General features: G+C 48.9%; 1 protein-coding gene across 4 annotated transcripts in view; it reads right to left on the reverse strand.

Annotated features, from left to right (window-relative positions):
• Syn1 (Syntrophin-like 1) overlaps positions 1-17,859 on the reverse strand; it is a 298,277-nt gene that overhangs the window by 5,358 nt on the left and 275,060 nt on the right. For 3 of the 4 annotated variants that reach the window (XM_076828705.1, XM_076828702.1, XM_076828703.1), the window contains 3 exons: positions 16,517-16,740; positions 872-1,086; positions 226-443 (listed from right to left, as the gene is read on the reverse strand). In XM_076828705.1, the coding sequence (XP_076684820.1) occupies positions 226-443; positions 872-1,086; positions 16,517-16,740 (657 nt within the window). The remainder of the gene's footprint in view (positions 1-225; positions 444-871; positions 1,087-16,516; positions 16,741-17,859) is intronic. The other variant, XM_076828704.1, reaches the window with a different exon arrangement.

Consider the following 17,859-nt stretch of genomic DNA (forward strand, 5'->3'; position numbering starts at 1 on the left):
AAACGGTGAGAGATCAAAGGTAAAGTTACATTTTCCTAAGAGAAAATGCCACCTTTTTTCTGTATAAATAATAAACGGGGAATCGGAATAGAAAAAAGCCCTCGATGGACGATGTGGAATCTTATTACGATCCTGCGTGCAAAATTGGAAGTGAATTGTTTGAACGTAGCGCGAGTTTTTAGGCCCACTTGTCAGATTGAGTATCCAAAGTTAAGCATCACTCACAATCTCGCCATCCTCGCCGCCGAAATCGAGCCACAGTAAGCGCGACCCATCGTCGGCGGACAGCTTCAGTTTGTCGAAGGACCTTCTCCACAAAGGTGTCGGGGGCGAGCCTGGGCTCACCCCGTTCCCTCCCACGCCCCTGGTTCCAGCCGCGTACAACGCGAAACCGTCCTCGTGGTTGACGACCAGCTGGCAAGCTTTCCCTTGCCAATTGCACCCTGAAAATCGAACACGGGGAACATATTCACGCGTACCTTCGAGAGGATTCGCCGATTATAGTGCGAGAGATCGTGGACTGAGCTGCGCGTAAAGAAGACAAGGCGGGATTTAAATCCGCTCGATGCCCGACGGTATCTCTCTTCGTCCGCGTCTTCTCTAGCAGAGAGATCCACGTGATCGATGGGCTCACGGACTCTTTAGGATCGACCATTAATCTCGATTTATTATAGCCGTTGGTCCACGGTGAAAAGGAATTGAAATTCATCGAAGCAAATCGGCGCTTTCGCTCTGCGACAATGCACGACCCAGGACCCTCTTTGTTTCACTTCGAGGCGCTAGCATGGGAACGATTATGCTCGCGATAGAAAGAGAAAGGTCAGCCGGGGATTGAGAGAGGGGCTGACAAAGGTAAATGGGCTTTACTCACGGACGGTGTACTCGCGTAGCGAGTGGGCGGCCGCGTGGCAGCCCTGGACGATTGCCCTGGCCCAGGCAGCCAGGTCGCGCCGCGTCTCGGCGCGCAGGTGATGCGTCACGACGCCGTCGATCGTGCCCACCCGCACGGCGAACGTCGCTGCGTGCTGCGTCGCGCTGCTACTGCTGCTGCCCGCCTCGCTCTGCCGCGTTGGCGACGAGACCAATCTGAAAGCAATGCAAAGAACAGCCTCTGTGAATGCGTTCCCAAAATGTCACCACCCCCGCCCAGTGGTGCGCTCAGGATTTAATCTTGAGGGGGAGACGAGTTGAAGGGATAGAAATATCTTCGATGCAAATTCAGTAAAATTCTTCAGGTGATTACACGAATTTATTTCAAGAATAAAAAGCACTTTCTTTGGGGGATCTGCTCCCGTCAACCTGGAAGTATCGCCCCAAACTCTCGCTCGCTTTAGATTCCAGAAAATAATAGACCTCCAAATGCCACTCTTTCCCCGATTTCTCAGTTACAAGTTCACTGCCTTTTCACGAACTCCTCTGTAGACTAATGATCTCTCGCGATCGATATCGGCGGAGAATCACGGATGAAACGTCTGCGGGGGAGGGGGAGCAGGGTGGCCCCGGACGGGGGTTGAAACGGTGGCGATCGCTCGGAGAATTCTCTCTCGGAAGGTAAATTACCTCGTCAAGCGATCCGGCGGCCTCGATCGTAAAAATCGCCAGCGGCTTTATTGCGCGTGGGACGAAGCCGCTTGACACGCACGGAGAGGGTGGCTGGGAGGGATGGTCAGGGTTTTTCCACCGCCGCGCCGTCCGGCGCAATCTGCTCGCTGACGAATGGTCCTGACGTACGCGGGCTCACGCGTGCTAGATTTATAGATTTTTTCAGAGAGACACTAAAAAAATGCCCGCCCGACGACGCCACCGCGAAAAGGAGAAAAAAACGCGCCGCGTAATGGCGCTCGTCGTTTGAAAATGGCCCTGCGGGTGGTTGCAAGAAGACTCGATGAAACTGGGTGCGCGAAAGGTGAAAACACTCGAAGCTTAAATATTCGAAGCAAAGTATGGATCGGAGCTGTCGGCTTTGAATATAATTTCTTCGCCCTTAAATATTCCGAACGCCAAGTTCACCAACAGTAATAAAAACAAATCAAATTTAAGTACACAGCGCTGGATTCGATGGGTGATTCGTGGGCACCCGTTAGATGGGGCGGAAGAAGGAGCAGGAGCCCCTTCGGGTGCAATCCCAGGCTTGATCGTTCCCCGGTGGATCCACAGCCTGGCCCAGAGAACGTTTTCTACTTCTGATAGTCGATGCTTCCGAAGCCTAGAAAGTTTCTGCAACGTGGGGGGACGTGGATGGTACGTGGGCTTCGTGAGAGAATTACGGGAGAGGCGAGTGCAGCGGGGCCGGTGCGTCGCGATGGATGCAACGGGGTGGGAATAGTAATGATCCTCCCGGATCGTAGCCGGTGATCGTGCCACTGTAGTTGAATCTCCAAGCGTCCCCTGCAACGCGGCAGTCGAGCAGCGACGAGGAAGCATCCTCGCGAACAATACGCGTCCCTTTATCTTTGTTTCCCACCCTCGATTATCTCCGAATTAACACCCTAAAATCGACGATTCATGACGGATCGGCCCGCTAACTAAAGCACGCGCTTTAAATTAGGAATTTAAGCGAGCGCCGACAAGACCCGGAAGAAGAGGGGCGAAGGAAAGCAAAGGGGAGGGCGAGAGAAATGAGCGGGTTCCAGCGAAAAGCCACGAGAGGGTGAAAGAGAAATATACAACTGCAGAGGGAAAAAGGGGGAAGGGGATAGCAGTCGTCGGTAAATAAAGGCGTTAAACGAGAATGGATGTTCGTCCGAGGCCCCGTAATCCCGGCAGAAGGAACCAAGTGGAAGCCAAAGGGGAGCAAACTTTCCTCCCTACCCTACCCCCCCTAGCTTCTGCAGCGAGAAAGAAGTGTTTCGGTCGTTGCCGAATCACTTCCGGTTTGTCTCGCAGTAAAACTCCCTTAAGTCGGCCATTTCGTAGGTTACACGGGCCCGATACGGACCCCTCCGACCGGAAATAGCTTTCCGTTGCACTTTCTTCTTCTCGGCTCACCCCTTCTCTCTACCACCCCGTTCAATCTCTCCTTCTTCCTTTTCATTGCCAGACCCACCCCGTCGAAACTGGACTCCCGAGTGGTTTCCAGCCGACGCTCGAACCATCTTGGTCCCTCGTCACACGAGGGGCAAACTTTCTGAAAAGTCACGCCAAGTCGAGACGTTACTTGCCTCGGTGGTCGAATAACGGCCCGATAATCGGTTTACTGGGGATTCAATTTGCCCGTGATAAATCCTCCGCGGCGTGCCACTCGATCCCACGACGTCTCGCCGATTAGACCTTCCCTTTCGAATAATTGCATGGGATTTTTTCGCCACAGTTTTTCAGCCGTTTCATATTAAGCTCGAAGATGAACCAGTAGCATTGTCAATGAATAATCGCGCAAAAATACGCCCGCGCGATGAAAAAGGTGCATTGCGAAACATCCCTTTCTTCTGTAAACCCCAGCCACTCGGTTTAAGGGGGAACACCACTGTGACCGCCGGAAAAGTAAGGCATTTTTAAGAATTTTTTTAAGAATAATTTACAGTTTTCATAGAAAAATTTTATTACCTACCTTTAGTACGCTGTCTTAAAGGCTATATAAAAAAATAAATAGAAAAACATCCATAAATTTTAATATATATTAATTAATCTTCTAAACACCCCCACGCGAGCTGGTCGAATGTGTAACTATGGAACATATGGTTTATTATATGGCTTACTTTTCCGGCCGTCACAGTTGTGTTCACCCTTAATATCGCTGCTAGGCTCGGGATGTAGTCCCCACCAAATGGTAAACACGAAACTGCTATCGGCGCGTCGGCTGACTCACCTCAGCACAAGTTCGGACGCCGCGGTGTTTACACCTATCACGCGTGTCGCGAAGACTTTGAAATCGTTTCGCTGCGAGTTTCCTCCGTTTTCTGTGATTGTGAACGCAGCTGAGTGCGGTTGTGCGACCCACGCTCCATGCATCAGTGTTCTTCTGCCACACTCGTCATATTCGCAGCACCTTTGCAGCCAATTATCGATCAATTCAGCGATTTATTGGGAGCTGGAAATTCGACTGAAAGCCGATACCCTGAAACGGTTGCAAGGTATGCCACTAATTGAATGGATCTGGTTTTTGTTTTGCCGTTTTCGATATTTAAACGAGGCTAGAATTACCTAAACGGAGGCAAACTCTCAGACCCTGGAACCCATCAGCGCGATATTTAATTGGGAGTGAAAGTTTACGGGCCGCCAGCGGCCGTCTTCATTTAAAATTAATAACAAAAGCGCTCGCACGCACACAGCCTCGACGTTGTTCGCGTTTTCTGTTGCCTGGCTCGGGAAAAAATCGTGGAAAATTTACGAATCCAACCGCGCCCCATCGGTCCTCGCTTCCTGGACCTCTGCCGTTGATCATCCCCGGCTACTATATTTTTCTTTTATTCTGTTATTTTTAACCGTGCCGCGTTGGGACATCGAAATCCCGCGTACAGTCGCGAGAGAAATCGCGGGAAACGTCCCGCCAATCCCCAGGAAACTCACCTTTGTCCTGTCACTGAACCGATGCTCACTGCGTCGAGAAAAGTCGAGTGGAATGATGGATTGGCACTGAAGAAACACGCGAAAATAATCGAAGGCTATCGCGATTCCTCTCTGGCATCATCATCTTACCTTCCACTTGAATAACCTGAACTTGACTCGCAACTGCAACCTGCTTTTCCCTTCGTTTCCACGACACAATTTCAAAAAAGAAAATTTCCATTACAAACAGAAGAGAGTTTCTAAATAACAGTGTCGTGGATTTTCGCGAACAAACAATCTACCTAAAAGTTTCTAGGGTTGATTAAACAGAGAAATTTTCTGAACCACAGTTAGGGGGATGGGGATGATAGCAACATATTCCACTCGTTGTTAATTACTGCGGGCTGTTCGAATCTTCCCAATAGCGGTCCTGTTATGTAATAATCAACGTACACGTAAAAGTATCTTTCGACGGCGTGCGGGGTTTCATTGGGAAAAAATTTAGTTTCCAAAGAGGGGGAGGTCGGAGTAATCATTCCGGGGGGCGAATTTGCCGTTAAAAGCGGTGCATGTAAATTCTGTTACGTCGCGAAGTACGGCGAACGTTGTTAACGTCGCATAATTGGCCGCAGCGTGTGCATCGCCCTGGATCCTACGTGTAACAAGTTGTGCTCGGCGGTAATAAGCGTGAAATAAAATTGCGCGTCGTATAGAAATGCCGGGCAACTTTTCGACTAAATAGAAAGCGAGCCACGAAGCATCGCGGGAAACGTTGCTCCCATCGGTCGCGCTGCGAACCTGCGGCAGTTAATCACCGGCGATTATTAGTCGCCGAAATCCACCGTTCATTACATTCGACAATGCCTTTCCCGCGGAGCTATGCGACGAACTAATGCTCCCTGCGAGTTCCGCGATCGCTCTACGTGCATTCGCGAAACTCGGGACGCGATGTAACTCGCGCAATAACTAGCTTTGTTAATTTTATTACCAAAATTTCCCGTGGACAAGCGGGGCTTTTGATTCGGCGCTATTATATCATTATACGTAATAACATATTCGTTGCGTTAATTTTATAACAAAGCGCCGTGTATTTCGAAGCTGGACGACTTTATTGTAACTCTGCCAATTATATTCGGTAAGAAATTCATGTATCCACCTCCATTTATGAAATCGAAATATTTCATATGTAATCATATTATGAATATCCTATATATATATATATATATATATATATATATCAGCGACAATAGAATGCGCTGCTAATGATCGATATTCGCTTCGAATGACGCCGCAGTCCATTTCACAACGAATTAAGCTCCTCATTTAGAGAGTCCCGCGTCGCGGTTGCTTCTCGCGAGGAACGAGGATTGCTGGAAAGCATCGTATAGAGAAGTCGGCGGGAAACTTCGCGCGCGGAAAATGGAGAAATACGAGGCGTGGAAGCCGAGGGAAGACCTGTCCGCGGGGCGAGAATCGTCAGCTCGTCCCGAATATTGCGCTCGGATCGCGCGCAGGCGATAGGAAACTGTCGACGACACCTTCAATAATTAATGTCCACCCCGAGGGGGTTTAATTGATCCGGTCCCACGGTTCGATTATCGAGACCCCATCTTTCACACTCCGTGCTCGCGATCTGACCTGTAACTCACTCGCGTTTTGCTCCAACCCCTCCTCTCGCCAGGGATACGATTCACCCTCGTTCCACATCCCACCTTTCGCATTTTATCGCCCCTTCGTTCTATCTTCCAAGTCAATACTCCTTTCCCCGCCGCTGCGATCGTACCATCTCTGCAAAATGGCTCCACGTCCGAGCGAACTTAAGCCATTATTCATCAATCCCGGGGCAGGAAAATAGTCTCTATTCGGACGGAATCGAGGAGTCACTTTGATCTCGCTAAAAGCAAAATGCCTGATTCGTAAAAATGTCTCGATCAGCCGCTCGCCCGGCCGGCCAGAGAGGAGCATACGATTCGATCGAGCCGGGGAATCCCCGAGCCCACGGTCCAACGCAATTCGATAAATTACCGTTCTCGGGGAATATATCTCTTTTACCCTGACCCTTTCGCTCCGACGTTTCCGTCCTCCTTGCCGCTCCCGAGCCCTCTGGAGTCTCGACGCGAGAAAAGGCAGTTGGTACGGCGGCTCCTAAACAATCAACTTTTTCCGTGGCGTTCCACTCGCGGTTGTCCAGTTTGCCAGCACGTGTAATAATACATTTGGGCGTAAGGAAGAAGGTGTTAAGGGAAACAAACGGACACTCGCTCGCGTTGGCCTGTGAGATTGCGTTCGACAGCCTCCCTCCGTCGTACCTCTCCCTTTTTCTCTCTCGAGTAGAGGGAAGTGACTGTCGATGTGTGTCGTGGATGAGGAAGAAGGGTGGTTGGTTCCATTTGCGGATTTTCCATTCTGCCCGTCTCACGAGCCGTGCTTTCACCCTTTCTCCTCGCGTGCCCTCGCGCTCTCGAGCTCCTCGCCCCCTCTCCGCCTCTCTCCATCTCGGAAGGGACTCGATGACCTTTTTCACGCTGCCCACCGAGGGGGGGAGGGCAGAAACGTACGGCCCCGTCGGACCGAAGAAATACTTCCGAGGGTTCGTAATTTATAGAATCGCTGCTGAAACGGCAGATCCGACGCCGCTGGAACAGCTTAAAATCCGGCCGCGCGTAATTGGATGAAGCTTCCGATGTAACCTATCACGTAATCGCGGACAGTCAATCTTTTATCTTGCCCTTTCTTCGATGCAGCAGGTCTCCATTGATTTCCTGCCCTCTCGTCTGCGACTGAATGAAATTTGCAACGAGTTGCCGCTATTATTTGTGATGGGATTAAGGGGACTAGGCAGTCAGATCGCTCGAAAGTCAAGTATTTCTTTGCGAATTAATTACAAGGAGATGAATACAAATTGTGACTAGTACTTTTGGGTAATGTTTGTTAATACTATAAACAGCAAAAAGAAAATTATTTGAATAATATATACATATGTATGACAGCGCTACAGTTGCCTGATATATAGGTGTTTTTTTATGGAGCCGCTGTAATTTTGCAGTGATTCTGGCAGTAAGAAATTGAATTGTGAAATATTCTCTGAAACTGATACTTTGCCCTGACCCCCATTCTGCCCTGAACCTATTGAAAAAGGAAAAATATAAAAATTATAAAAATGGCGGCTGTGAAACGGCAAATTTTAAAGAAACTTGATTTTTCGCCAGAGAAAAGAGCCATTTTATTTTTTTTTCTCAAAACAGATGTTTTCACAGATTTATGCGTAGGTTCAGGTCGTAACTATACATGCTTCACATATGCTGAATTTTTTTTTTTCACTGCAAAACGAAGGGGAAATGTGATTCCGAGAAAAACGCGTTTAAAGTTTCGAAAGGGGAATTAGTCTACCTGCGTGCGCGCAGAAACGGTTTATGACGCGCTCGACCGTTTCGGCTGTAAAATCCTTAATTTTGCGAATTTTAACATAAACCAAACGGTATTTTACTCGGGAAGGGTGGTGCTTTCGAAAAATACAACAAAAAATCGAGTTTCTGAGTACCTAGTCCCCTTAATGCGCTGTTCACACGGGTCTGACCAAACACGGGCATGTTCTACTTGATTAATTGGAATCGAAGTCTGCAAGTTCTATTTTAGTAGCTTTCGAAATTTTGCTCGCATTCCGTCTCTACTTTCAATAAAAAATCTTATGTAATAAGAATTTTCTTCGATGCCTGACGTAGCTTCTTAATTTGGACAGAGAATATTCCTACGATACTTCGACGACTTCGCAGGAGTTCATTACACTCTCCGAAGTGCACTTCATTCCGTATGACTGACAATTCACTGACTCGTTCTACTTATTTATTTACGTTCCTTATCCTCATGATATTTGTCACCTTTTCCAGGAAGTCGACAGGCGAATTCTATCTCTGTCCCTCATGAAAATTTCACTCTTCGATCTAAATATCCGCCACCACCGTCTGACCAGCCACAGTCCTGTCTACTTACCATTGCACATATTTCACGAAAACTGCCATCCAGGCACAACGAAACCGCCCGCACCGCGTATAGTTACTACGTTCCCTGCTTATACTACCGTTTTTCGAAGAATTACTCCCTCAGCAACGTCCAACGCAACATTCAACAGCCAGCCATGGCTGCAGCGTTCGTATGAAGATTAATGAGTCGGAAATACCGAGTTCCCTTCTCTATCCCTTGCCGCCTCCTCCCCCCCGGTGCCCGCGGGATTTCAGATTGCCTTCCTTTCATAAGCGTCGCGCAACGAAAATCGAGACAAAGAAACGAGCGAATCAGCCGGGCTCCTCTGTTCGCAATGAAAATCCAATTTCGTTTGAACGCCGCCCCGCCCTGTCCCTTCCAACGAGCCGAGCGAAGTTAAAGCTGATCCGCGTTTACGCCACGGTTAACTCGCCGTTCCCTCCCCGGTCGTCACGATAAACAAACAGGCGACTGCGTTTCCTCGGAGGGACGCCGGGACGGAAAGAAGGCGAGGGCCAGAGACGGAAAAGTGGCTGAATTAAACCGGCCGACGTTAACTCGCGACTTGTAGCTGCAAACGCTCTCCCTCCACCCTTTTGTTTCGCTTTATGAAATCTGCGACGTCGGGGCTGACGCTTATTAAATCTGCGATCTTCCATTCGCTCGCCTCGAAGGCTCGGCAGGATAGAAGGGGTGCTATCTATTCGAAAATCGAGCGAGGCGTCTCTCTTTTAGATTTCGTATTGCGAAGAGGTATCTAGAATCTTTGCGGAGTTAATGCTGCGTTAGTGATATTGTTTTCAACTTCAAATTTTACTCAGACCGATATCGTAGCATTTACAGCTCCTAACACAGTCGTGTATAGGTTCCCTGGAACGTTTCCCTCGACAAACCTCGCAACAGAGCGGAGTCGAGAGGAGCGTTTAACCCGCTTACGCGGGAACGTCGCGTTCCGAAATCTTCCGTCGACCGAGAACACGATTGGAATCCTTCAGAGCCCTCCACCTTCCCCGCGAACTTCATACAATACGAACGGTTTAATCGCGCGATCGGAAAACAATTTAGACGGTTTAAGGGGGGAGTAGATATAATCTCGTTAAGTAGCCGTGGCAGGGGTGGTTGCTAGTGGCGGAAAGCTCCGAGTAGAATATAAATAAGATAGAGTTCGGATAGAAATTAAGTGGAAAATAGGATTCGAATGGGCGCGGGGATTCGCAGGGAGGATATATAGACTGGATAGGAATCGCGTCGGGGAGCAGGTGGGAGAGCAGAATTTAAATAAAACGCGAGCGCGCCGCGTTGTGGAAATTACGCAGGAAGTAGAATCCGCGCGCGGAGCACGGTTATGAAACGGAGGAGGGAGCAGGGCGGAGTAGAATTTAAACGGGATCTAAATATCAGCTGCACAGAAGCGTAAAATAAGAAGGGTCGTCAAGTGTATCAGCGTGGGGTAAAAGCTTTAATGGAAGCCGGAGCAGTTTTGTATCGAGATAGAAGCATCGGAGAGCAGGGATTCGGAGCGAGGGGCTTGTACGGTACTTCCGAAACTCAGGTGTTCGCGTGCGTTTTGAATCTATATTTCCTAAACGGAGCAACGGTAACGAGGGAAGTGACAGCGGTCCGGAAATACCGGTGGAAAATTCGCGTTAATCCGAATTGATGGCCGTGGCTCGCGCCAGGCTGCTAATAAATAAACGTGGACGGCGTGGAAAATTTTTCTAAAACCCACCACCGGTATCATCAACCTGTGGATACTATCGACCGTTAAAACGTGCGATGAATCGCTTAAAAATGACAGAGGCTGCATTTCCTCGTCCCGGCCGCAAGAATTCAATTTCAACAACAACCCTCGGATGGATTCTTTCGAGGACCAAAAGCAGAGGGAGAGAAATCACTGCCCTGGCAATCTTGCGTCGAATCGAATGAAAAACTCCAGAGAGAGAGAGGCTGATGCCGGAAGAATCTTCGTCCCGAAACCAGCCCCAATTACTCAAGGTCCACCGTCCCTCGAAGAAGCAGCGTTCGCACTCGTCTTCGTCGGTGGATTGAAAAATCCGCGAAGGGACAGAGGGTGGGCGTAATTAAGTCGCCCTTAGCGCCATCGACTCCCAGGAATTCCGCGACGTAAATCCACCCTCGAGCCGGGGGTAGCCGAGGCGACCGTTTTTCGCGGTATCCGTCTTCTTGACGCACGAGCCACGGGGTCGTGGATCGTCCTCGAGGAGCGGCGTTAAGCCACTCGAGCCGCAGTTCGGTTGTGAAAGAAACTTTATCGTGGCTGTCAGCCGCTGGGTAGACGAATGGCGCCCTTAGCACCCTTATCTATCCGCAATTTTTACCTTCGGCCCCTCCGCCTCGTGTCGCGTTACTTTTTTTTTTCCCCCAAGCCACACCCCCGCTCGCAACGGGCGCCATCGAAACTCACCCTGCTCCCTACAGCCACCGTTCGACGCGCATTAATATCCTCGCGGCGCATCGGCTACGAGAAGCTCCTCTCTAATCCGTCAAATCCGAAAAGCCCCGTGAAATAAATGTCTGCCCGCGGTAGGTGCGGGAGGGTGGCCGGAGCGTGGCTGCGCGGGTCGATACGCGCGATACCAGCCAGTCGATTTTAAACGCGGGTCGAATGCGATCGAGCGGGCGAGTGTTTTAAATAAATTCGTACGAGCACGATGTTGCACAATGGGCGCACGAGGGCGTTGACTGGCGCAGAGTAAACTGGGTAGTCTTTTGGTGGGTAGTTTTCGAGGATACTCTTTTGGGAGGGGGTGGAAGTATTATGTTTGGGGAAGCGGGATGGGGACGGTGTGCGGTGAGACAAGCGAGGTAGGAGAATAGGGCGTCGTCTAGTCGGGCAAACAGGGATCATGTATTCTCTTAGTAGTAGAATAGGGCCGTGTTTAGTCAGACAGCGCGCACGGGTTGTCTTATCGGAGTAGAATGAAACTTAACTAGGTTAGGCAAGTAAAGAAGATTGCACTTAGCGTATGAGGCGCAGCGGGATGTTCCTGTTTGAACGAGTAGAATATACCCGTATATGAACAGGCAAGTAGGTTACATCGGTGTTTGATCAGGCAGGAAGAGTAACTCATTTCTCATCAGACGAATAGAACACAGAATTCTTAACAGTCTCGATCACCAGACGACGAAGTTGTTACTTTAGCTGGCTCGCTGATTTTACTACCCTGCTTTGCTTTTTACCGCGTTGCTTACACTTTGACACGATTCCAAGCAAATGACCGAAGCAGCGGGCTAACTGTCGACGGAGGGCTAGTCGTTTCCTCCGCTTGCGCGGAAGTTGTTTCCACGGGGAATAAAGTTTCAGGGATAAGCGGCTCTGTCGCGCGACGAATGGGGGGTGGTAGTCGCGTTTAAGTGGCTGTTTTTCATGCCGCCTCGTTGAATATGTATCCCGGTTTTGTTCCGCTCCCAGCTACCTGTGCCCCTCGCCAGAAGAACGGTGAATAAGGACGGGAGCGTTAAAAATTCAACCCCAAGGATGGGGAACGAGCAACTCCGAACCATTAAAGGCAGATTTGCTCCTTTAAGTCCCTATGATGTTGTTCGGAAATTATTTCCAAGGACATATTACACAGACCCCTGTCCTCGATTTAAATGGAAAGAAGAGCCGCGTCTCGACTCGTGGCCGGCCCAGACAGTATCTCAACAACATTTTCTCAGCAGACGATCCTTCACGGCGAGGCAGATCCGTTCAGGACCGAGTGAAAATTGCGCGTACAACATCGCAGGGAGATGTCACCTCCACCAGGCACTCTCTAATGCCGCGAAATTCCCATATCTTCGCCTGACGTACCGTCACTCGACTCCTCAGCCACCCCCCCCAAAGACCACCCTCGATGTCTCTTTCTGAAGGTATCCGAGTACGACGGGGCTTCTTACATAAATCACGAGCGTTTAACCCCGTTCGGAAGGAGGCGGTGTCTCCCAGAGGGATGAAGGAGGACGCGCAGACAGGGCTATATTTCAGGGGATGAAACGCACGCGGATTGACGGCGCTTTATCGGCCACGATGTTTTGCGTGGCGAGCTGGAAATTCTTCGGTAACACGGGCCGAAGAGCCACGCTGTTTTGTCGATCGACGTGGATTAATAAGAGGGTTGGGAGGATAGATTTGATTCTGGGGTCGCAGCTCGACATGCGATTTCTCGGTCCCAGCTATGATTTGGGGAGATTTCTGTTCCTGGATGCAAGCTTGCAAGGGACTGTTTGAATATTCATTCTGGAAAAGTCTTAGGGACAAAGGAACTGGAAGGTGTGGAACAGAAGAGGGTGATTCACCCCCTCCACATCCATGGTTCACGTACGAGGCTCTAGTCGGAGGTTTGTTTGACGAGGGTAGCTCGGTGCCCTAACGATTAATCACTCGCTATTAATTAACCAGGCAATCGTTCTCCCTCGTTTCGAGCCTTCCGCCGTTCAGACTCGTCCCCAAGTAGGGGGCTGAAATCGCTACACCGCAGGGGCGCCCTGGCCTGTCGGTGGTTTGCTCGAAGGTCACGGTCCTTAACTTTTATAAGCCTCGGGTCGGTTCGTTAATTACAATCAACCCCTCGATTAATCGTAGCGCCGAACGGGACGACGGGGTTTAAAGTGTTCCAGCGGCGAGAGCCGGCTCGCAGGGGGTTGTTGCTTCGACTTCGAGCGCCGCTGATGGCCGACGATCGATGGAGGGTGATTTATCACGCTGTCGCGCGCAACGATCGCGCGACGAACCTTTTTCGGGGGTGTCTTTCGAGAACCTTCCACTTACGCCGAATTGTTTGTCACCATTCTGCAAGGGTCGCTCGTGAAACGTCTCGAAACATTTCAGAATTATTTGGCAAATATTTCCAAGCTACTTCGAAGGAATTTTTAATAGGAACCGGTTAAAATATCTCTTCCTATAATTCGCCAGTGACTCAGAGAACCATCCCCAGCAGATCGGAGAAATTTCCAGCGTCGTTTCGCGCTGAACAGGGAGAACTGTCTTCCATGAAACGGGACAGCGCTGGCAGAGATTTGTCGAGTCTGCAGCCGATGATAAAGGGAATCGTTATTTAAACGGGCTCGGTGTTTCTCCGGTAATTAATAACCGAACAAGTTGCCGGTCGCGTGGAGGGTAATTTCGGTGATTACTTTGGCAACGATTACTGTCGAGGGGTCTCTCTGTCGCCGTTGCAGCGCGAACGTGATTCTGAAGTTTCCGTGAGCCCGGGCGCTAAATCGTTAATTACGATCAGCGCGATTAATCACCCCATTGGCGACGACGGCAATTTAAGCGACACGAGATGTAAACAAGATCCAAAGGCGTGCCTCTGCCGGGGGCTTGCTCTCGACACGCGTTACCGCCTTCCTTCTTGCCTGCGTTAAATAACGATTTAACGCGATAATTTCCTCCTCGAAGCATCGGATTTATCGTTCCATCGGTATCATCCCCCCCCCCCCCCACTGCGGTTATTCATCTCCCCGCGCCCCCCCCTTCACCCCCGGTTGCTGTGGATAAATCTCCAAGCGACTCGAGTGTCCCAGCCCCCGGTGTTTCACCGTCCACCATTAACGCAAATATTATTCGAGCCGAGTTTTAAATATTACTCGCAATGGATCGCGGCTGTGCAGCGGTAATAGCTGTACAACTATCGGCTCGCGCGCTGAATGGGCAAACATTTGGCTACGCGTCCAATTTTAAGCGATTTCCAGCGACAGAACGGGACCGTTGACGGGGCTTTAATTTTTCATCGGCTATCTAGCGTGTTTGCCTTTTTATTTATTTAACGCTCGGCTCGCGAATAATTTGCCACAGTGGTTATCGCGGATATTAATCAACGAGCAGGAGGAATCAGTACTGACCCATTGGTGCTTCTTTTAAATAATCGTGCTTGATTAACGAAACTGAGATAGTGCATGTTTATTATGGATAGGGTTGGGTTATACTGTGGGACATTTAAATAAAAACTGATCCCTCCCAGATTGGTAGTAGAAGCGACTTTTGGTTTTGCAAAGGCACACGCTCGTCGAGGACCCTTTCAGAAATCCTTTCAGAGAGCAGTTCGAAAGGGGCTCGGCTGGTCCCTCGCCGTCCTTGTTTCTCGCGCAGCCAGACCACCGTAGAATTAACCACAGTCCCGAGCTGTCTAGAAGCTCCCCTGGCCCAGGCTGCATTAACTTTCCGGGTCGCGAGCACCCCCTGTGAAATCCAATTCGAGGGAATGCGGTCATTTTCGTGTCTCTTTCCCTCTGTTTCTGTCTTACAACGCCGGGTAGCCTCTCTTTCCAACCTCGAATCTTGAACTCTAGTTACATGCCCCTGGAAGCGAGCAATGCAGCTCGATTTTTCCTTTAGAGGGAGACACAGTGTTTCATTAAGCGTCTGTAAAACCAACCCTTTCTTAAAGAACGCTCTAGTATCCTTTGTGGTAACGATTGGAATTCTAAGTAGAATTGGGCCCAGCTACGCAGAAAGCCACCGACACCCGGAATGACAAAAAGTTAGTTAAATGCAGTATGGATCCCATAATTCTGTGATCTTTATTTCGCATTATACAATTATTACAACTACAAACGAGGGAAGATCCCGAACCAGAAAATTCAAAATATTCTGAAACTTTGTGAATATGTAGGGGATTTCCTCCTGATTATAACGCAATTTTTCTTTGCTGCCCAAAGTCACTCGAAGGGGGTGAAATTAACCCCCGAAACTTCGGCTATTTTCCGATTTTGCGTTATAACTCGCGAAATGTAAGAGATAGAAAAAATGTTTCCAGACAGAAGTCACTTCTTTTAATTAGATCTATCATTTAGTAAACAAATATTTTATCAAATATTTTAAAACTCACTTTCAGATCATTGAGGGTTGCTAGCATTCTGCATAAATACGCCCAATTCTACTTGGAATTCCAATCGTCACCACAAAGTCTGATGTATCACTTTTCATCCCACGCTCTATTTTGCCACTGTTCGATTCATTTTCACCTACAATGAAGAACTTCTCCATCGCGCAGCATCCCATTCATACCCCTCCATAAATCACCCCGATTCCCAAACACGTTGCCAGACTTTGTCCCAGTTACTTTAAGAGGACCGAGTTTTCCTCTGTGCCACGAGGGTGGCCGAGAATTAGAGGAGATGAGACGCGTTGATCATCCCCGTGATATTCGCTAGACAGACAGGGGAGAAGGTGTCACGTCGCGGCGCGTAACGTCTGGCTGATATCACGGTTACGGGGGTTGGGAACGGGGTGCACGCGGTTCCAGCCAGTCGATCGTGGCAGCCGGGCTAGACAACGTAACGCATTCGTGTTCGCTGGCACGGCCGGGGGATTACCAATGAGGCACGTCGGATTACCGCAGTTAGCGGTGTTCGTTAGACCACTATTTTAATTAAGACTATTATACGTGAGCGCCGAGTATTCGTATTGCGGGATGCCTGGGACGGTCGTTACGTGCGCGGACCGCTAAAGCGCGGCATCGATTCGATTCGCGACCTATCGATTCTGATCATCCACGTGGCCCCAGCCGAATCGAGGCTGCTGGCTTCGAGGATTGCATTCGGAAGCCAGGAGGGTCGTTGAGGAAGAGAGGGAACGCGGGGGGCTCGGCGGAGTATCGTGATAAGTAGCGCAAGCTTACTTCGGTCGGACCGAGGAGGCACCATTCGTCTCTATTTACCGCACTACTTTCAGAAGCTGGTACATGTTTCTTCCCATACGTATCGCGGGGGAGATTCTTGGAAAATTGAAAAAATCGGTCTCTGTAGTGTAGCTGCAATATCGCGACGGCCAGAAGCGTTCGGTGAAAAATGATGAAGTTACACGGTGGAAACGCTCGAAAGAAACGAGATGATATCCGCGGCGCACGATAGCGCGGTGAATGGCTCGCTTGATTTCCAGCGGATTGACTGGCGTTTCAAATCCCGCGGCAGGTAGAAAGTATTTTCCTTTCGGCACAATATCCCCGCGAAACAGCGATATCGATTCCACTTCCGATCGTCCCTATTCAGTTACTTCTGAAAGGAATGTTTTTTTTATTTTTTTTTATTCAAAACGCGCACTGACCTCGTGGCGATGAGAGGGCAAGTGATGCTGGGCGAAGCCCAGGCTTCGGGGCTCCAGGGCGCGCATTCGTAGAGCCTCAGCTCCCGGCCGGACACCGCTCCGAAAACGCTCCGCCAACCGCCCGTGCAGCCACCCCCCATGCCGAATCCGCTCCCAGCTCCTCGCGAGGTGCTGGCGCTGCTCCCTGCTCCGTCTTCGCTGCTCTCGCTGCTAGCACGTCCGTTCTGTCGACAGATCATTAAACGATAATAACACGCAGCCTTTCTAAACCTACTATACGCAGCGCAGTAGTACAGGTGAATGCTTTGTCAGACGCAACAGCTCTTAAGGTACTAGGCAGTCGTTCCTGTCTAAAACGAAGCATTTCTGTTTCAATTAATTGCAAAGAAACCAATTGAAACTGAGACTCGTTCTTTGGCATGAAGTTTATTAACATCATAAGCTTTAAAAAAAATTGTTTGTGGAGTGAAAAATATGCATTATATATTACGCTACAGATGGATCATTAAAAAGGTTTTTTAAAAAATGTTTCTTTTGTTTTCCAGCGATAACTCAGAAACGGATGTTCCAATCGATTCGTAACAAACTCGAGGATCTTTACAAAATGTGTAGTTTCGGACCAGACCTAAATTAAAGTTAATGAAAACTCTTATTCTTTATGAAAATAAACTGAAACCCCATTGAGACCCCATGGATGAGGTTTTACCATCCCCCAAGCCCCAAAAGGTGAGGTCTTAGTTTATTTTCATAAAGAATAAGAGTTTTCATTAACTTTAATTTAGGTCTGGTCCGAAACTACACATTTTGTGAAGATGCTCGAATTTGTTTGAATCGATTGGAACCTTCGTTTTTGAGTTATCACTGCAAAACAAAAGAAACTTTTTCTCAAAAGACCTATTTAATGATCCATCTGTAGCGTCGTATATAATGCATACTTTTTACTAAACGAACATGCTTTTTAAAACTTATGATGTTAATAAACTTCATGCCAAAGAACAAGTCTCAGTCTCAATTGGTTTCTTTGTAATTAATTGAAACAGAAATGCTTAATTTTAGACAGGAACGACTGCCTAGTACCCTTAAGCCGGGTCCGGACCTGAACTCGCTGTTGTGTTAAAAAATTACACGAGACTATTTTTAACGAATTTAGCTTGAAATGATATAAATCAATTTTTCACAACGAATTACGTCGTTCTTGGTGTTAGTTTCATCAGCGAAACATAAGGAATCAATTGACGTCGTTTTCGCAAAGATCTGATGAGAAATGCGGAACTCTTGGACACTTCTGACTTTTTAATGGTATTCCAACCGTTTCGAGGGTCGAAACCCATAAAATTCGCTGG

This window comes from Andrena cerasifolii, chromosome 16, assembly GCF_050908995.1.
Source record: "Andrena cerasifolii isolate SP2316 chromosome 16, iyAndCera1_principal, whole genome shotgun sequence".
NCBI classification, from domain to species: domain Eukaryota; kingdom Metazoa; phylum Arthropoda; class Insecta; order Hymenoptera; family Andrenidae; genus Andrena; species Andrena cerasifolii.